Source organism: Phalaenopsis equestris, unplaced genomic scaffold (assembly GCF_001263595.1).
Source record: "Phalaenopsis equestris unplaced genomic scaffold, ASM126359v1 Scaffold000002, whole genome shotgun sequence".
Taxonomy (NCBI): domain Eukaryota; kingdom Viridiplantae; phylum Streptophyta; class Magnoliopsida; order Asparagales; family Orchidaceae; genus Phalaenopsis; species Phalaenopsis equestris.
Window position 1 is genome coordinate 22,193,181 of NW_018164444.1, and position 21,764 is coordinate 22,214,944.

General features: G+C 32.2%; 3 protein-coding genes across 4 annotated transcripts; 1 reads left to right on the forward strand and 2 right to left on the reverse strand.

Annotated features, from left to right (window-relative positions):
- Positions 1-187: 187 nt before the first annotated feature.
- On the forward strand, positions 188-1,535 carry LOC110031745 (F-box protein At5g03970). The gene has a single exon (XM_020735116.1). It carries the CDS (start codon positions 262-264, stop codon positions 1,372-1,374), a length of 1,113 nt encoding a protein of 370 aa, XP_020590775.1. The 5' UTR covers positions 188-261; the 3' UTR covers positions 1,375-1,535.
- A 9,407-nt stretch (positions 1,536-10,942) lies between these two features.
- Positions 10,943-14,944, reverse strand: LOC110017922 (branched-chain-amino-acid aminotransferase 2, chloroplastic-like). The gene is made up of 10 exons (XM_020715084.1): positions 14,706-14,944; positions 14,522-14,601; positions 14,064-14,238; positions 13,652-13,831; positions 13,206-13,337; positions 12,582-12,680; positions 12,116-12,232; positions 11,844-11,939; positions 11,375-11,487; positions 10,943-11,160 (listed from the first exon to the last, which is right to left on the reverse strand). The coding sequence occupies exons 1-10, from the start codon at positions 14,790-14,792 to the stop codon at positions 11,046-11,048; spliced, it is 1,194 nt and encodes a 397-aa protein (XP_020570743.1). The 5' UTR covers positions 14,793-14,944; the 3' UTR covers positions 10,943-11,045.
- Positions 14,945-18,119: 3,175 nt separating this feature from the next.
- LOC110017921 (branched-chain-amino-acid aminotransferase 5, chloroplastic-like) lies at positions 18,120-20,607 on the reverse strand (the record flags this gene model as incomplete). 2 transcript variants are annotated; one of them, XM_020715083.1, is given in 4 exon segments in its annotated part: positions 18,120-18,215; positions 19,227-19,317; positions 19,872-19,984; positions 20,512-20,607. In XM_020715083.1, coding segments are annotated over 4 exon segments (327 nt in total), but the record flags the coding sequence as incomplete, so codon positions are not given.
- Between the last annotated feature and the right edge of the window lie 1,157 nt (positions 20,608-21,764).

The window sequence follows — 21,764 nt, forward strand, 5'->3', positions numbered from 1 at the left end:
TAAACAAAGTATATATATATATAATTTTATTACTTCCGCGCTGTGGTGTGACTCGTGTCTATCACCTGTTCAGTTGTTCTAGATTCTTAACTACTCGGTGGAGAACCAAATTTCTCCACTTGGTTCATTCTTATCCGCTTCCTCCTAAACAAAATTTAATTAATTTCTTGTAAAAAAAGGAGTCACCTTTGCGCCTTCGCACTCTTCTCCCGCGCCTAAACCTCCTCCATAAAAGCCAATTTTCATTCCTCTTCCACACCGATGGATTTGCAGAAGAAGCAAAGGGGTGATTTTGACGAAGAAGAAGCGGTCGTCGCAGGTGATATATCCGTTATCGGCGAAGACCTCCTCCATGAGATTCTTCTACGACTACCGCCATCCTCTCTTCTCAGCTCCATCTCAGTCTCCAGGTATTGGCTGCGCTTGTGCAGTTCCCCTCTCTTCCGCCATCATTATAGATCTCGCCGCGCTTCTTCCTTCGGTTTCTTCGTTAATTATCCATGCGAAGGCCCCGTCTTTATTCCCTTTTCGTCCTCCTCCACTGCTGTTTCCGATCTCGGTTCCGTTCAGATCCTCGACTCTCGCGGGGGATGGCTTCTACTTCTAGATCTCGTTACCTCATGCCTCCGAGTCTTTCACCCCATCTTCAACAAAACCCTGTCCATCGTTCAACCCTCGCTTGATAACGCCACCTCCGTTTTCCACGCCCTTCTTCCCGATCCCTTCTCATTTAACCCTCTTTGCCGATTCCGAATCCTTCGTGTTTCGACGAAGCTATCATCCTGTCCCATTATTGAGATTTTCTCGTCGGAATCCCCCGGGGAATGGAAAAAGATCCAATATTTATACAACATTCGCACTCGGCGCTGCCTCGGGGACCAATATCCCGTTTTGGTGAATGGATTTATTCACTGGCTCAAAGGTGATCGTCAAATTCTTGCTCTGGATGAAAAGAACTACGATCTCTCGATTCTAGGGCTTCCGAGGACGCTTCCTTTGTATATTACCAATCGTTGGTTGGGTAAATTCAACGATCAACTCTGCTACGCTTATGTTGAGGAGTCTGTACTGTATGTATGGGTTCTTGTCGATCGATTGCACTGTGAATGGCATTTGGCGCATCGAATCGAGCTGGGAAGATTTCGAGAGTTCTGTCATTTTAATCAGATCAGGTTTCTTGGGTTTGGTATCGGAGGGAGTTTAAATGCTATATTTCAAGGTTTGATGGGGAACATCTTTTCGCTTGATTTGGGGAGTGGAGAATTGAGGGAGATCGGAAAAACTGGCTTCGACATCGATCATGTCTTCCCTTACAATTCAGTGGAGGCTGATTGGTCCATTTCTTTGATACCTGACAGTGAGGCATTACTGTGAGTTTTATGCCGAGCGCAAATTCTTGCTTTTTCTTCTAACATCTTTAGTTATAGCGTCATTGTATTGTTCATTTTCTATTTCCAATGTGCTGAGAAAAAAAAAGTGTAACTTGTATTTATGTTTAGCATATTGTAGCTTAAACTTTTTTTCTATTAATCAAAGCAGGGTTATTCATTTTTTTGTCAGATGAAGTATTTGATTTGCAACTTTTTTCTCCTCAAACTTTTTTGAATTGTACCTTTGCTTGATTCAGATAATTTTTCAATAATCTGTTAAAGCTAGTTGTTTATATTCATATATATATAATAGGATTGATGGCTATGATGACAAGTCCTTTTTTAGTTTGTATTATGAAAGATTATATTTGGGATGCAATTACGGGTATCTTACGAGATGTTTATGGGTTTCACCTTGGTTTGGTTTTTCTTTCGTTTAAAAGATTTATGAAATTTAGAGCATCTTGTATTTGGAAGATGCATGAATGATAACTTTTAGGGTGTTGTTCGGTGTCCATTTTAGGCGGCATTCAAAGAAGTTTTAGCTTAAATCATACACAGGGGTGTAAACGAACCTAACTAAGCAAGCCCAACCCTTGTTCATGTTCAGCTCATTTGTATTTTATTTTATTATTATTATTATTTTTTTTTAAATTAGCTCGTGTTCGAAATCACTCATGAATGATGTGTCATGTCCAGCTTGGTTCAAATTCGTTTGTTTAAATTGGCACTCAAATTTGAGCTCGATTCAAACTTTATTAATCGAGTAACTCGCTTACGGAGCCGAGCCTTCCTCGAGCTCTTGTTCTAAGATAATTAAAGATATAATAAAGCTAAAATGACTCTAATAAATTTAATTATGTTTATTAAAGGTAATAAACTATTTTTTTTTGCAAATATATTAATAGTAACACAAGCAATAATCACTTTCATTCTATGAGCTGTGAAGCTTTTCAAACATGTTAATATTGTTTTTACTTTTAAAGTGGATTTATAATAAGGAGTATTCCCGGGGTAGGAATTCTAGGGACATTTACATACATATCACCCAATTGTTATGTATTTACATATGTAGCACCTAAATGGCAGGCCCACAGGGCACAGTCTTAGGCATTTACATGCATACCATCCAATTCTTATATACTTACGTATCTAACACCTAAATGTCAGGCCTACATGATGGAACAGGGCAATCTGGGCACAAGCCTAAGGGCATTTTCATACATACAACCCACCCAATTCTTATATATTTACATATCTTCTGAGGGCATTTTCATACATACTACCTAATTTTTATGTATTGCATATCTAACACCTAAATTAACATTTATACAAGCTAAATCCTTAATATCATATCAAAGATATCACTATTTTAATTTTAAGATATTATTTATTTATTATTTAATTAATTCGAGCCAAAACAAGTTGAACATGATTGAAAAGTTTGTCCATTTTCGACTTGTTTATAAATCGAGCTAAAAATATTATTCATGTTCTGCTCGTTTGCTTAACGAGCGAATCAAACACAAGCTTTTTAAGGAGCCAAACATGAGTTGTTCGCGAATTGCGAGCTTTTTTGACAACCCTAATTATACTAAATATAATTTTTAACATTTTGAACTCTTTTTTTATAATGCTTGTTTCAATCTCATTATGTAGTTTAAAATAGTATTTGTTAAGTCCAACAAAATCACAAGATTTAGTGGATTTAAATATTTCTTATTCTCGCAAATCCTAATCAATAAAGATAACAACTAAATAGTTTATCTGAAATTCAGTTGTTTACCTGCCAACTAATTTTTAGGTTTTAATCCTCTCAAGATTTACTAAATTTTGATTCATAAGATTTACTAAGTTTTATCTTAGTTAAATCTAACTTGTAGCCAAACAATTTCTTACGTTTATCATTTTCAACTCAGGATTGCATGGGTTAATTGGGATAGCTAACAAATTGATTGGACGGGTGGAAGGAATCTATCAAGCTTACTTCAATAACATTGTTAAAAAATGCGCTCTTAATGATTTATGTTGATTTTATATTGAATTATTTAAAGAGATTTAAAAAAAAAAGGGAAAGCTTAAGATATCCCTTATTTGCAAGATGGAATGCTCGTTGACATGATATTCAAACCATTAGAAGTCCCTCCACGAATAAATGTGGGACAGATATTTGAAAGTTCACTCGAGCAATCAGCGAAAGAAATATTATAGAATAGGACCTTTTGATCAGAGTTATGAACAAAAGGCCTCAAGAAAGCTCATGTTTTTTTAATTCTATGTAACCAGTAAGAAAACAAAAAATTCATGGGTTTTTGAACTGCTCTTAATGATTTATGTTGGTTTTATTTTTGAATTAGTTAATTAAAGTGATTGGAAAGATGGGAACGCTTAAGTTGAATGGGTCAAAGCCTATTTAACTATAATTTTCCATATTTTGTGGAGTTTGGATAGCAGATTTGGATGTTTATTTTATTTTTTTATTTTTTTATTTTATATAGCAGATGGCAAAGATATGACTTTTACTTGTCTATTTGACATATTCATTCATATTCTCCCATTTTCATACAAATGTCGTGCATCACTTTTTCTGGCAAACGTCAATTTTTTTTTCTATGAATTCTCGATGAGTTGTGGGTTTACACAAAATTTTAACTGATCTGCTAGCGTGGAAGCAATGAATGAGGCTCATACACGAGCTTAAGAGGAACAAACCTTATTGTTCCAAGCATTGAGATTTAATCTCAATTTCCTTGGCTTGCATTTCTAATCGTATTTTATTTTACTTCTTTTTTTTTTTTTTTTTTTGCTCAGCAAATAGTCTTATCTTGTGGTTATTCTTGATGGCCAGTATTATTCAAGTGCTAAATTTTCATTCTTAAACATTTCTAACAAAACATTTTTTTTCATCTTGCTTATTTGTTGTGAACATGTATGAAGCTTAATCAAATAGCATTTAGGAATACATGTTTTGTGAATTACTTGATAGGCTTTGTGTGCTCTGAATGTCATGTATGAGCTTGTGGGGTGTTCCTTTTAAATTGTTTTAAAGTTTAAGAATTGTGTGTCAATTATTATGGAGCTTTTAAAGACATTCTATTTCTATTTCTCATATTTTCCTCGGTATATTTTTGACGATTGATGATTTATACTATATATGTTGGATAATAACTTACCCTGAGTTCAAAATGTCATGGTTAATTCTGTCTCTACTGCGATGTTCAAAAGAATTTTCAATACAATAAAAATCTTGTGATTTATTCTTCTTGGGTTTGGTGGAGCCAATCTATAAATGATAGACTGAAAAACTTATCATCAGTAGAGTATAATTAAGAATTTATGTGTTTCACTTTTTAGATTCTGAATAGCATTTTAAATGTATTTTTTCTTGACTAAAGTCTCATATGAGTGGTGTATAAGACATCACAATCGAAAACGCGTTTCTTTCTATATCAAGAAAAACTTGCATGTGTAGTGCATTTAGCACCTTTATGAATGGGTTTTTTGTTCAATACACTTGTATAGAATTCTTATGGTTCTCTCTATGTTGTGGCCCACAATGTGCCTACAATAAGTTGGATTTTTGAGAGAGAAAAGAGTTAGATAGATGTATAAATTGATCGACGGAGGAACTAGGTACTCTATGTTCAAACACTTCAACGGGAGAGGAGAGCATTGCGAGTGAACAAGGGTTTCTTCTCAGGCTAATATATTTTAATAGGACGGCCAATGAATCCCCATTAAGGCCATTTTATAGTGTTTGTTATCTTCTCAAGTATATATGTTGAGGTAGTGCAGGATGGGGCTAAAAATAGTAGAGAGGGCTTCATCGCCTTCGTTTTTTCATTTTAGGGGGCGGTATGATATATGTTAGGAAGAGAGAAGAGTTGTGAAAGAGAGTTTGGAGGGATTAAGGTTTGTATAGGAGGTTGAATCCAAGAGAGAGAGAGAGTTTTAACCTAAACAAAGTGGTGGATTTTCACTAAGATGCTAAGGTAACAAGATAAAAAAAAATTCTTCAATTCAAATGTGTTTTAAATTTTTTTACATTAATAATGATTTCTTATATATTACATAAAATTTAAAATTAAGCTAATAAGAGTTTAAACATTCCAATAAGGTGGGGGACGGGAGAGAGGAAAGGTGAAGGGGGGAGGCTGTAGCTTGCATTATGCGATATTTGTTGGAAAGTCTTGATTCTTGCTTTTTGATGTGCATCTTTTGAGATTTACTTGTGTGGATATGGATCATTTAACGAAATTCCTACTAGCTTCAACTAATTCGCAGTTAACTTTAATTTAAATCCTAATTAACTTTTGAAGTTTAAATTATAATGATGATTGAAATATGTAATTTCAAAAATTTGGGATTGGGATGGCTTAGCTTAACATGCACTTGATGTGAGTTATCATATCCATCACATCTTTAGGAACTTTGCTATAGATGGCTAAAATTGATAGTCTAATAATGGTAAGTAAAAATATGCTCCAAACATCCTTTATCTCTGTAATTGTGGGAGCATTATCTGGTGCATTGACTACAGATATTGAAAAACTAGCATCTGAAAATATACTTAAAAATGGCTCTTTGTTTTCTACAAGTGGGCTAATCTGCAAAATTTTATGCTTCAAAATCCTTCTTATGGCACCATATAAAATGCAATGAAAATTGGCTTGGAGAATACCTTAGGAATTGTGAATCAATTATTTCAAGGTTGATATGTAGCATGCAATTTTTTTTAATTGCATAGCAGGAGACAACAAATGTGAAATGAAAAATAAGCACTATCAGGATATGCATATGATGCATGCTTTTGATAAATAATTGTTGTAAAGTCATTGTAACACCGGTGAATGAAGATTATGAAAATAATGTGCTAGTGATAATGTAAAAACATAAACTAAATGAGGGGCGAGATTAATTAGATTAGAATGCTTCAAAAGCAAACCATCTATACTACCATGTAACTCAGACTAACCAATATGGAATATTTGAGCATGCCATAGTGAGCTAAAAAATGAAGTTTGAAACGAATACAATATTACTTTAAAACGATAACTTAATAAGCAGCTCATTATAAATTAAATGAGGTGTAATAGATAGATCTGTCCAAAGATCTAAGACCAATATATTTTTGCTTCTCAAGAGTAAAGGCACATCATCCTTCAAGATCTTCGTTGTCCAAAGTAGATTTATCTGAAGGGTTACTGAAGTTATGTGATGGACTGATAGTCCATGAACGTCATAAAAAATATCTGGACTCTGAACATCCACGTTCTTATTTCAGTTTAGAGTTAGCCTTCTGTGGGGTATCTTGGATTTCTTTATTTAAAAGCGAATGAAATAATTTGACGGTCTTATCCTTCGATGCATAGGTGTTAGCTTGGAGTTAGCCTTATTGTTAGTCTTTAAGGGTCTGTTTGCGGCTGCTATATCATTTTGTAAAGATGATTTTAAAAGTTTTTGTAGGGATTTATTTAAAACTTCTATTTGTATTATAAATTTTTATTTTTTTGTTAAATGTAAAACTATAACTTTCTTTTGATTATCATGCACAAGAATCTCTAGTTGTAAAGCTTGCCACCATATAAATTTTTGAAAGCCAAAAAGAAATCAATTGCCAAATATTTGTATGGCAACAATCTGAAAACCAAAGTAGCGAGAAAGATACCTCAAATAGACCTCAAAGTGCTTGTGTAGATATAAAATTAAATGCAATATCACTATTAGTAATTAGTCTATATATATATATATATTTTTCGTGCATGTTGCATAAATTTGAAACATGTTATTTCTTCTCCACACAGGAACCAACCTACCTCTAATGATTGCTAACATCACCTAGTGGTGTGACATCTCTAATCCTTTTTATTTCTTCATCCTTGGGGTTATCAGTCTAGTCTAAGAAGAATTTGTCTTGCATTGGCTATGCATGCCATTTTTATGATATTTGAAACAAATAATATCTTATATATTCTTTGACGATGTCTATATGACTCTATTGGGTTCCTAAAAGTGGAAGTACTAATAAAAATTGACATGGTTGAATTTCTTTTAGAAAACCTAGAAATTTGCGCAAGAATGGTAAGAACAGTAGTTTTTGCCCTGTAAATTAACTTATGTTTTTCTATCATAGTGAAAGACATTCGTTAGGATTTTTGAACCTGAAAGCTCAACATCATTCCTGATTTCTTGCTCAAGGCTAATCATATATTTGTTAGCTACTTATAATTTTGATCGATACAATTAGTCCTAGCTAGCAAATTCTCAAAAAAATTAAAGTGATTAATTAATTGCATAGTGCCTCCCCTTAATGTGAGGATTTGAACTTGGAGATGTTTTCTGTGGTGTCAATGAACATTATGGCTTTCAACATTTCTTCATCTCTACCCATATTAATGGTTGTCTACCCAGTCATTGTTCCTAGGACGATAAATTACAACAATAAATTTTAGCATGCCCTATTAATTAGAATAATCATCAAATTTGGTAAGCCAACCTTGGAGCGTATTTTGCCCATAGTTAAATGTGAGAGCTTCTACTTCAACTCTTTAAATGGATCATCCTTAACTATCCAAACTTGATTTTAAGCTTTATTTATATTTCTTTAAATGGATCATCCTTAACTTAGGAGATTGTGCTTATGCTTTCTAATTCATATGATGCATTTGATTCATCAAAATTTGCTTTTGGTTTCTATCATACCTTGAAAAGTGTCTACTTTTGTATATTAACTTAAAATGGTTGACCATTCACCGCTTAGGTGGTTATGGATTAGGCAACTAACTTTTAATCTCCTTCCAAACTGACTTCTAGTTAATAAATAATTTTGAAATTTAAAATATTTCAAGTAAAATGATGGGATTCAACAATCTGTTTCTATTGGATTGACTTGAAATCCACTTGTAGTACTCTATCCTATAGATTTTAGAAGTAAAGAGTTTATACATATTATTTTTATCATTTACAAATGTATCATTAGGGCATTTGCATAAATAGCACACAATTCTCATATATTTACATATCTCATATTTGAACTTCCATATTTACACACATAGCACTCAAATCTTTAATATCATGTTAAAAAGAGCACTACAATCATTTTTTTTTAAGTGGAATCCACATTGTCATGCGTAGATTTAAAGTACCAAAGTGCTATGTATGTAAATATGAAATTTTAGGTGTGAGATATGTAAATACATAATCATTTTGCGGGAGGTATGTAAATTTCCCTTTTCATTATTGCATTATCTATATTTTACTCTTATTATTATTTAAAGTTGGCATATATGTGTGAATTCTCTTATAAGTTTAAACAAATTGTGGATCATATGCATGTAGTCACTATAAATTTATGATCACTGCAATGTCATAGTAGTTTTCATAAATGCTTACCAATTTCAAAGATTTATGAGAATTATTACCATGAATATTTCACTCTCATTACTGCTACAGCTAGAAAATATGTATTTCGTTGAGTGTCAGCATGTCTCCATACCTTTTCTTGTTTCAATGTCCGTTAACATTTATATACTTATTTTGAGAATATTCGAGTTATATTTTCATTATTATTTTGATTTTTGTTGTGAAAAACGACGATAATAAACTGAAAAATGAATTGAGAAAATTCGCAAAACAGAAAAAACTGCGGAACGCACAGATTTATGTGATTCGGCAAATTGTTATGTCTACGAAGTTGATGAGGATTTTATTAGGTTGAGGATTACACGTAGAATGCCTTGACGTTTACAAAAAGAACTCTCTCTCTCTCCTCCTCTCTCTTTCCATCTCTCTCTAGCCGAGAGCTACAGGTAGAAGAATATGAAAGAGAAGAAAACCCGGAACTTGCTTCTTCACGCGAGGTGCTGTTGTTCGAACCCTTCTCTCCATCTTTACACCTCATGCCTCTGCCGAAGAAGAAGAAATAGTGGAGCAGTTCACTCCTAAGCCAAAGACCGAAGATGATATTAATAGTAAGTTGTAGGAAGAGCTGGACCCGCATGCCATGCATTATAAACATAGGTTAATTCTTTCTTTTCAGCCCCCTAAAGCAAGAACGGCCCACTTTGGAAAGCCTCCAGAATTCTTGATTCGGGAAGAAGGTTCTGACGGGGAGTACACAAGGAAAGCACCAGATGCGGCAAGCGAATGAGGAAATAAATTAGAGAGTAATTAATTTAGCAATTAATTCAACAACAATCCAATTTGCTGCCATAAAGAAGAAACTGCCAAATAAGAAGTGGGCCGGCCTTCATTATTCCTAATAATTCTCTCAATTGAAAACTGTGACACAAGCTGCATCTCCTATTGTACCTACATTTTTCTCAAATGTGATGTCTTTGACCTCTGCAACTCAAAGCCTCTGTCTTCACGCTAGAAAACCAAATGAAGTTGGCATAATTTCGGTTTCTCAAGAGTAACATCCTAAGTTGACATATCAGCGTTAATAAAGTTTTGTGCCTCCAAACTCTTTTCTCGGTTACTCATGTTTGCGCTTACACCTCCCATCGCATGTGTAATATCATGATTCTGCTGAAAGTCTTTTTTAACAAGTCTAGTCATGTACCTCTTACTGTCATCAAGCTCAGTTTTCACTCAGTACAACCACTTGCTGTGCAATGTCTTCTTCTCTGATTGAAGTTATGTCAGCTCCCAAATTTGATTCTCTGGCAGGGAAACCGTCTTCTCCTTCATGGTCACCTCTCACTTGCTTGAATTTTCTTCTTGCAAAATTTCTTTATAGCTCTGGCTCATGTGACCAAGCCTGTAATGACACAAATATTTGGTGTTCTCTGCAATTGTACTAGCAACAGTGTTGAGTAAAATCATAGAATATATATATATATATATATAGAGAGAGAGAGAGAGAGAGAGAGAGAGAGAGAGAGAGAGAGATATGTTGTCCTCCATCCTCATAATATTAGTATCAAATATCATCATCATAATTATATGGAGTACCATCACAACCCCTATCACTAATTCTAATTATATAAGATCCCTATATCAATAATGAATAGCTATACAATAATACGATACAAAAGTGTAATAACACCCAACCAAAAGCATGATATTATGATACAAATGCACCGACTACCCCTTTATCTCTGTGAAATTTTGAAGCAACATGTTAAAAATCTCATTTTGGAATCCTCTGTTCTATTTGCAATTTATTTAATTATTCGCAATTTTATCATTCTATGATTATTAAATCTGCAGAAGAATCAATTATTTGCAAATACAATTTTCTGAATTCAAGCTACATATTTTGCTCCATCTTAGTTTAGTTTATTATAGCTGGCTAGATTTCATTTGAGATTTATATTTATTTATGCATCACTCTACTGTTTAAATGATTTGAAAATCTATGTAATTAATATTTTTATCATTTAGAGACTAACATATTATATTTGTAATTAAATGGATTTAAATATTTGATATATAATACAATATCAAATATTTATATTTTTTTTTGTGAAAAATGATAAAACAGTAAAAGAAAATATTACAATATTAACAATAAATAACTTTTTTTTTTATTGAACTCAATGGAAAAGAGCACAAGTAATTCCATTTTTCCGGTAAAATGACAAACAGAGATTGTAAACTCTGTAATCTTTATCTGCAATTTTTATTTTATTTTATTTTTATTCATGAACATAAATTCAAAGTATGAAGATTTCAGTCAATCTGAACCGTCCATCCTTTCTTGTCTTCAACAAGGCCCATCTGTATATCAGTCAGGGATCTGTACAGCTTTCTAGACACAACATCTTCTCCACAGTTGTATTTGTATCTACATACACAAAAATTAATATACTATATTAGGCATTATTTTAAATATCATGCCTCAAACTAATTTAGGAAGCAAAACTTATTAGATATACGTAGAAAATATAAAATTTAATAGAAATTTTGGAGATAAAATTTGAAAAGCAAGAAATTAAAATAATATTTAAATTAGATTATGAGATGCAAATGGAGCAAAAGACAGGAGATTTGATCCCTACCTTTGGCCTTTATAAGTTATGCTGTTCACTGGAGCTACTACTACAGCAGTTCCAGTGCAGAAAACTTCATCTGCATCAATTAAGTCCTCCACTGAAACCAACCTTTCTTCAACCTGTACATTTTGCAAAAGAAAAATTACATATTTTTCCATGTAATGATTAAAAAAAAAAGAAATTTTTCCTTTATTATTTAGTTGTAGTTGTGCTGTTACCATTAAATCAAAGTTGTTTTTTTTTAAAATTTTTGGAATAATTACATTCAAATCACCTGAAAAATTAATATTTACAAATCAAGCATTTACATGTCCCATGATCAAATCATTAAGAACTTCATAAAAATGAAAAATATGGGTGCTTGGTTTGCAAAATAAAATTTGCTTGGGTGCTCTGCATAATTTTGATATTTGAGTTTTAAGAAGAGCTAAACATTACTGAAATCAGAAGCTATACAAAAGAGAATAAGGCTGACCTGATAACCCAATTCACGAGCAATTTCTATGATGCTGCCACGTGTGATTCCTTGAAGGATAGTTCCGCCAGTAATTGGGGTTGAGATGACATTATTCTGTTCAAATAAACAGTAGGAACTGATTTAAGAAAAAAATGATATTTATATTAGGGTACTTTTGGAAGAGCTCAAGATCCAAACCTACTAATCATTAATTAAAAATTATATTTCCAAAACTAATCAAATTGCATTGATTCTTAATTTACGAAATTGTTATGGGGCAATAAGAATACCTTTCGAATAAATATGTTGCAACAAGAAGCTTCTTCCAAATACTTGTTCTCCACTGAATCCACAAACAGAACATCTGTAAATCCTTTCTTCTTGGCCTGCATTTGCGCCTTTAATACCTACCAAAATTGCAACAGATTTGGCTTAATCATAGCATTTAGCTTTAGCCTTTTGGCCCTGAGTTGAGAGAAAAAATATTACCTCAGGAGTACTGATGCATCAGTACTCCAATGAGGGGGTGCCACGTAGGCACCACGGTGGGACCATTGCTTACCATTCATTGCTTACGTGGCACCCCCTCATTGGAGTACTGATGCATCAGTACTCCTGAGGTAATATTTTTTCGAGTTGAGATGTTTTAGCTAAGCAATACTAAAAGTTCTATAAAAATGGGGGCATATATGTAAAAATTGAAGTCTGGGTTTTACATATGTAAATAGACGATTCTAAAATAAATAAAAAACGAACCGGTGAATAATTGGCTATTGTTTTCACAGCACCAGTCCCTCCAGGAGTTGAACGATGGTTTTCTTCTTGAATAACCAAATTTATTGGTGCCAAACCCTCCTGCAATTATGCCTATACTATTAAAACTATATCCTTTCATGAAAATTGAAATTAAAAAATTTTTTATCTTTACATAAAATGACAAAATAAGGTACCTTATTATATAAAAAAAAATGCATTTTTATTTGAAGCAAGTATTGATTGTGCATCATAAATACAGGAGATTATCCAACAAATCAATAATTCACAATGCGAAAATGAGAAAAATTTGTGATATGGCATATCTTCTGTTTATCTTATCTCAAATATATTTAAAAAAACAAGAAAAAATGTCCCAATAGTAAAAGTAATTGATTAATATGGGAGTAATTTTAGTCCCAAAGTTTATAGATGTGTCAAAATAGTCTCTGACTGTTTTAAAATTGAGTTCTAATAGTCCTCCATAGAAATTTAAGGAGTTCAAGAAGTATATATATATATATATATATATTAATACTTTTACAAATTCTAGGACTAAAACATCCTAATGCAAATGATGAGAGACTATTTTATGTTCACAGTTCACTCATTAATAATGAGAGATACCTTGAAGTAGTTTCCCACTGGTGCTGCATAAACTAAGAACATATACTCTGATGCAGGTGCCAAACCCAGTACAGGACCGCTTCCCATCAGCAATGGCCTCACATACAGAGCACCTTTCCCTGCAGGTGGAACCTGAAACAAATACATCAAACACAAAATTAAACTAATCAACAGCATCAGCAACTCAAAATTTTATATATCATTTTTACAAGGCATATTTACATACATATCACCAATAATTTCATATTTACCAACATAACATTCTAATCTCTAATATCACATAAAGATTACCACTACTATTAAACTTTTTTCATGCATTACTTCAGGTTTAGAAATGTGAATACAGAGGAATTGGGTGGGATGTATGTAATTTTCCTTTTTTTTATATAAACCATATTGCTACAACATAAGCTTAAAAGAAAAAAAAAACAATTTTGATTACAAACCCAGCGCTTGTTAGCTAAGACCGTTTGTTTCACAGCATGAACAAACTGTTCAACAGAAGGAGATGGCATACACATTCTATCAGAACCCATCTGCATTCTCCGAGCATTCTCCTCTGGTCTAAATATCAGAAAACCATTGCCATTCACCTTCCTATACGCTTTCATTCCTTCAAATAAACCCTGCCACACAAATCATCAATTGCGCGAATAATTTCATAGATATTAACAAACTCATTCATTATGCTGATTAAGCTGACACAGGGACTAATCAATATGGTATGTTGTAGTGCAAGAATCAATAAGAATGATTAGAGACGTAGGATTCATGAAATCAAACTTAAGTAAGATTGGATTTGGCTGAAGATGATGAGTGTGGTCATTGAGTGGAGAGTTGAAATAGTTGAGTACTAACCTGTGCATAATTCAGAACTCCAGCAGATGGGCTGAGCTCAATGTTGCCATATTTATTAAGGTGGCCATGGGAGAATTCATCATCCTGAGAACATTTCATAATGTACATGTAATCTGTTTCGACTAAACCAAAACTGAGCTTGTCCCATTCCACATCAGCATATTCATCTTCACTTCTGTTATCTCACAACAACAAAAGAAAAAAAAAAAATCAATCTTTCATCAAGGATTTTGATCAATAGTGGAATTATTGAGTCATATATAATATGATATGAATATTACAGGAGCTTTGCCTCCTCACTTTAGATCTTTCTTCTGAAATTTTCAACATGAAAGTAATAAAATTATCAGATTTACAGACTTTAAACATTAAAATTATGCAAAAAATATTTTCAGCCTCCCTTTGAAAATATACAAACATTTATTAAGCTCGTAGCATGAAACTAAACTGATATTCACCTTTCAGAATCAAAAGTTGCCTCACAGGCATTTTGCAGATATGATGCTGCTCGAGATGTGAAGAAAGAGCAGCTTCCAAGCTGAAAAATATGAATTTTGTCAATATATATAACGCATTGCAGAATGTTCATGAATACGACTATATAAATTTACAGAAAAAAGAAAAAAAAAAAAGGAAACGAACCCCTCTATGCGGCTTCATAAAATCGCTGATTAGCTTCATGAAGATGCTTGTTGTGGAAGAATGCTGAGAAAAACTTCTTTTGAACATGGCACACGCAGACGCTTTCGAAGAAGAAGAAGGAAGAAACTGAAAATCTCTAATTACTGCAGTTTTCTTGTTATTTGAGATGAAATACTGTTGAAATGAGATTTGAATCTACAATATTCGTACAGAAGATTAAACAAACAATCTCTTTTTTTTTTGGGAAATAGGAAACAGAAGGGCTAAGAGGAGGTTTAAATATCCTGCAAAAGCCAAAATAAATAGGAATTTCTATACGGAAGTTCTGATATACTTGAATGAAGGATTATCGGTAATCTGGTAACGTTAGGAGTTCACTTATATAGCCAAATTTATACGGGGATTTATGTAGAAATACTTAAAATTTTATATTTGTTGATAAAACATATTATCATGCAAAGAAAATCCAAATATTTGCATAAAATTTTTTACTTTTATTTTACATAAGTTTATTTGCATAAAATTTGTTAATTTACTTTTATTTGCAAAGAAAATTTATATAAAAAAAGGTTTAATGGCACGTTTGTAAAATCCAAATAAAAAGATAAGTAGTCAATTTAACGCCTATAATATCAAAACAAACAATCAAAATATTCTGGCTAAATTTTTAGCATGTTGATATTTAATATTTTAAATTTATTTTAAGATAAATATAAGACAAAAAAATAAATAGTAAATAATAATCGTTTTGAACGATTTGGATTTATTATGAAATAAATGTGAAATAAAAGCTTATTTTTTAAGAAAATAATTTTAGTGACCAAAAGTTCCTCATTACCGAGGTCACCTGCCAACTATAATATGTCGATAAGTGGCTTGTCTTATTGCTTATTAAATAATATTTATGGATAATGTATGCTGATAATATTCGTAGCCACCTAATGTTTTTTTAAAACAAAAAGCCAATTAATTTATTATTATTTTAAATTACCGTGCCAAAATAGTTTTTCGTTTCAATTCAAGAGGATATAAATAGCAAATTAGTTCCTAATTGTCTCTTTATAATGACTATTTATTTAAAAAATTTGACGACTATTTTGGCATTTTATTTCATAATTTTATATTTATTTTTTCATAGAAAACCCATTTTGAATAAAAAATTATTACTCTAATAAATAATTATTATTTAACAGCAAATATTATCTTTAGAAAAATAGTCTAAATGATTCTTTTTTTTATTATAACAATACTATCTTTCATTTTATCTTTTATTTTACGGATTAGACTTTTAATTTATATAAAAAAACAATAATGAATTTTAATATTTACAAATAGTTTGAAAATTACGTAAATATTTTACAAGGCCTGATAATTTGAATTTTTATGTTATTTTATTTTTTACTGATTTGTCTTTATAAGAAATGCCGGTTTAATAGTTTATCTTAAATGAACTGTTAGCATTTAGATAATGATGTCGATTTTTTTTTTTTTTTTTTGTGATCCATAATTAATATTTTATCATTTTTTTTTTGGAGTTTTTGTTTTGTAATTTTAGTGGAATCGGAGAGGGCTTTGATGTTCACTTTAATGACATATAACGCTCTTAAGATTGGCAAAATAAAGGTGTTTGAATATTAGAATAATCCAACACGTTAACTCCATTTGAACCCAATTTGAAAATTTTTAGTTCAAATTATTCAAATTAAGTATCCATAGACATTTAGTTTTTTTGGATCAAATTTGGGTTGATATGCCAGCACAAAATTCACCCAAAATCGAATCAAAATTAGCTCAAATTTGATTGATTTTTTTTACTCAAATAGTGATTATTCTTTATATTAAATAGCTTATACGGATCGGGCTGAAGTTGACAAGTTAAAGAGGGGTCAAATTTAGGTTGCATAATATTTGAGTCGGATCAATTCAAGTCGGACCAATTTCGAGCAATTCAAACCCAGCAAACTGAATTGACATGACCCCTCTAATATTATTTTTCATAAATGGATTATATACGTTGCAAATCTGCACTCTTTATTAATATATTTTTCACTCAATTCTTAAATATTTGCATATATAACACCTAAATTTTGATTTCTATATATAAATCACCTTATTAGTGTAGTATTTCAATTTTCAAAAGTTAAAATAACAAATTTTTTCATCTGATTCAAACGAACAAACATTAAAAACATTTGGTGGTATGCATGTAAATTATTTATAAAAAAAAAATTATTTGCAGAGATGCGTTAGGATAGACCCTAAACGTACTCATCCATACACGCAAGTCCACGTCACATAGTCAACTGGTCAGCGCCAGCTTGCCAATATTTATCTCCCTTTTTTTTTGTGATAATATTCATCATTGCCTTTCACGTGGTCGCCCGTGCATGCCTTTTCATTTGATATCAATAAAACAAATATATCTTTTAATAATATATCCAGAGCGATTTATTTTAAATTTATTTCCATTATACATATTCATTTCAGTTATGACATTAATTTTTCTTTGAGCACCATGCAAATGAAATAATTAGCTCTAGAAGATCGAAATACGACAGCATATGATAATATTGCGTCCTATAAATTGAATGTGTGAATGATAACATGTATCATACCGTACCACTAAATAATCATGTGTCATGTGATAACGTAAGACGTACGTAGAATTGTGTACATAATAGGTTATTAGGATGGTACAGGTAGGTTATATTTAGATTATACTTCTTGTAATTTTTCCTGTAACTTAAGTGTAACTTACATGTACCCTCTGAATAACCTAATATGTAAACAACTTTGGGTACGCCTTACGTATGCAAATATTTCTCCATCCGCACATCTATATAAAAGAAGCAAACATTTTAGTATAGGAAAATAATATCATCTCTAAAGTCAAGTTTGATAAGAAGTGGATAAAGACTGGAAGAGTTCACCCCAGACTCCTGCGTGTCGTGTGGAACCTGTAACTATGTCTATGATATCAGAAATGAATTATTGAGTTACAGATATAGACATTTGGTAAACTTTTGCGGTGGAATGGGACCCTTTTAAAAGAGTCTTTGGTCCAAGTTCAACCAAAGACCGAAGATGACACCAGAAGGGAAAATCATAATATATAATTCCAAACCAAACATAACAGGTAATTTCAGGAAGTTAAGGAGAAGATGAATGATTGAATGAATTCAAGTGTTTGGGCAAAAAAGTGAAAAACCAAACTAACAAGGAATATTTACATGCATACCATTCAATTCTCATGTATATACATATCTAACACCTAAACTTCCATTTTCACATATACTTATCAGTTATCACCTTATTTGTGCATGAAAAATATGTATTTCACTTTTTTAAAGTATTTTTGATGTAATTTAAAAGATTTAGGTGGTATGACTGTAAAAAGTAAAGTTTAGTTGTTGGATATAAAAATATATGAGAATTGAGTGGCATATATGTAAATGACCCCAATAAAAATTTTAGGGGTGGTGCCTAATCTAGGGCGACGGTCCAACCCATGTTGTCCTCTGTTTATGTAAATGAAATAATTTGCTCTAGAAGATCAAAATACAACAGCATATGATAATATTGCGTCCTATAAATTGAACGTGTGAGCGATAACATGTATCATACCGTACCATCAAATAATCATGTGTCATGTGATAACACGTAAGACGTACGTAGAATTGTGTACATAATAGGTTATTAGGATGGTACAGGTAGGTTATATTTAGATTATACTTCTTGTAATTTTTCCTGTAACTTAAGTGTAACTTACATGTACCCTCTGAATAACCTAATATGTAAACAACTTTGGGTACGCCTTACGTATGCAAATATTTCTCCATCCGCACATCTATATAAAAGAAGCAAACATTTTAGTATAGGAAAATAATATCATCTCTAAAGTCAAGTTTGATAAGAAGTGGATAAAGACTGGAAGAGTTCACCCCAGACTCCTGCGTGTCGTGTGGAACCTGTAACTATGTCTATGATATCAGAAATGAATTATTGAGTTACAGATATAGACATTTGGTAAACTTTTGCGGTGGAATGGGACCCTTTTAAAAGAGTCTTTGGTCCAAGTTCAACCAAAGACCGAAGATGACACCAGAAGGGAAAATCATAATATATAATTCCAAACCAAACATAACAGGTAATTTCAGGAAGTTAAGGAGAAGATGAATGATTGAATGAATTCAAGTGTTTGGGCAAAAAAGTGAAAAACCAAACTAACAAGGAATATTTACATGCATACCATTCAATTCTCATGTATATACATATCTAACACCTAAACTTCCATTTTTACATATACTTATCAGTTATCACCTTATCTGTGCATGAAAAATATGTATTTCACTTTTTAAAAGTATTTTTGATGTAATTTAAAAGATTTAGGTGGTATGACTGTAAAAAGTAAAGTTTAGTTGTTGGATATAAAAATATATGAGAATTGAGTAGCATATATGTAAATGCCCCCAATAAAAATTTTAGGGGTGGTGCCTACTCTAGGGCGACGGTCCAACCCATGTTGTCCTCTGTTAGACCCATTTGCAGGCTTGTGAGCGCCGAGTAGAGCTGTTGAGACACATTTCCAACTCCTTCGTTTTGATATTCAGTTCTGCAGAATTTTTAAATAAAACATAATGTGAGAAGATGATGGTTTAATTTGGTGAAACTTTCACTTATCTTGCGGTAGTTAATGTTTTCTGATAATCAAAAATGGTATAATATTAATCAACATTTAATGATATTGTTTGCCCTCATGATTAAAAGAAAATGATTGTTTTATCAGGCGATAAACAGCTTGAGTATCAGCTAGTATGGCTAAAACTGAAGTTATACATCAAGAGAAAAATCAAATATTTATTAGCAACATGGTCATGATACTGCTGATGATGCTTTGTAGATTCCCATGGCAACTGTAATGGAAAATAAATATTACAGCATTATGTTCAAAAAGTGTTTAATTACACAAGATTTTTATTTTTTCTTGTTGGGCACATGGAAGATAGATACTCAAATTCAAACAGCATAAATAGACAGTTTTCACTCAGATCAACAAAAAAGGCTTCTGCAGTCACTCTGGAATAAGTAAGATTGCAAAGCAGAAAATTGTTTTATTGGCACAAAAAAATAAGCAAAAAATAAAGCAAGAGAAAAACAATAATTTACCTATTCTCAAGGTACGTTATACTTCCCACAGGTGATACAACCACAGCTGTTCCCGTGCAGAAAACTTCGTCAGCATCAAGCAATTCTTCTACGGAAATAGGCCGTTCCTCAACCTCCACAATTATTTTTTCATTATTCATCAAGAAGAACACATTTCAAACCGTAAGAAAATAAGCCAATTAATTAGAGTTTTATGATGTTATAAGCTTGCCAAATTTGTGATAAGGAAGCAGTAAAAATAAATCAATTAAGGCTTCAATGAACCTTAAAAGCAAAACAAAACCTTGAGACTTCACTCAAACACAGCGCAAACCGTAATTATGGATATTTTATTAACACGAAAGCGCAGAAGCATCATTTATGAGTAAGAGAGCTTTATCCAAATTATTTTTCTTGGCCAAACACATGAAGAAGAAAATCAACTTTAATTAAATTTATCTAATCCCAAAGGATCCCACACCAATATGTCTTATGACGTTAGGATAACTAGAAGTACAATGTGAAGATATTTGCAAAGAACGGATCACTGTGATTTTTAGATGGGGAAAGTACAACTTCAGCTATGAGCCAAATCCAAATCTAATGGATGAAACAATATGTTATAAAACCAAGGAGTGAGCCACATTGACAATTTCAATACCTGAAAACCTGCACCTCGAGCAACTTCGATGATACTTTTCCTTGTAACCCCAGGCAATATTGTTCCACTTACAGCAGGAGTTGATATAATGTTGTCCTAGCATAACAAAAAGATCAATTGAAAATGTAAAAAAAAAGGCACAAAATATTTAGCAGGATGTCATAATAAAATTAAGAATACAGCCACAGAAGAAAAGAAAATCAAGTGTGATACATTTGAAATCGACCAAACAAAAAAAGGGGAAAAATTACATAAATAGTACCCAATTCTTATGGATTTACCTATCTAACATCTAAACTTTCATTTTTACACACATGGAACTTTGGCTATTAAAAAATGATAATGAGCGTTACTTTTCACATAATGTTTGTAATTATGAAAGTTTAGGTGTGACATGGGTAAATATGAAAGTTTTGAGTGCTATGTATGTAAAAGCCCCAACAAAAAAATATAGAAGAAACAAAGCCAGAGTAAGCATTCTATGTTAAGTTGAGAAAAACAGCACTTACACACACAACACACACACACACACATATATAGAGGAAATGAAATGAGTATACTTCCTACAGCTCTTCCTGTACTTCTTGCTATTCACCATTTTCTTACTCTCTCTACCCATCTGAATGCAGGTTTGAACACTTAAATGGTATTAGAGATTGGTTGAGTTAACAGCCTGAAGTTCGTTTTATCTCTTTACATGGACGATTTGATCGCCTCCTCCATCAATTCTCATCCTGCTAGGAGCACTAATCTCACCTATTCCCCAACCAGTGAAGCTCCTAATGTAAAACCCCAAATATATATAGTCAGCATTCAACTCACCAAACAAAACTACAAATTTGGAGACATGAAATACCCAAAATAATCATCACAAATGGTTTTGTAGTATTCCTCATTGGTCAATTTGCTGCCAGACCAAACATATCCTAATTGCCTGTAGTGCGGTTTCTCCAAGTTCCAATACAACGCATGGCAGCTACTTTATCAAAACATAAATGTGGTAATTTACTATCACTGCATCCATTCTACCCTTTATTCTTAACCATATCTCCTAATTTGAGATAAAAACAACTACAACAAAAAAAAAATATCAAGGGTCATACAACTCAAAAACAAGCTCCAAAATATTTCTACAAAGAACCAAACCATGACACAACGCCTATCTCTATTAAATCCTTGAGAGATAATATAATTATTGCCGGATCCTAGTTAAAACAAAAATAATTGTATGCATCCTGAATGGGTTAGCATCC

What these genes read in the sequence shown, in the direction of transcription:
- LOC110031745 (XM_020735116.1), top strand. Translation starts at nt 262, where the DNA reads ATGGATTTGCAGAAGAAGCAAAGGGGTGATTTTGACGAAGAAGAAGCG.
- LOC110017922 (XM_020715084.1), bottom strand. Translation starts at nt 14,792, where the DNA reads ATGTTCAAAAGAAGTTTTTCTCAGCATTCTTCCACAACAAGCATCTTC. An exon ending in TTATGAAGCCGCATAGAGGG is followed by an intron (nt 14,602 to 14,705) that starts GTTCGTTTCCTT and finishes CATATTTTTCAG; the next exon opens with CTTGGAAGCTGCTCTTTCTT. An exon ending in CTCGTGAATTGGGTTATCAG is followed by an intron (nt 11,488 to 11,843) that starts GTCAGCCTTATT and finishes CAAAATGTACAG; the next exon opens with GTTGAAGAAAGGTTGGTTTC.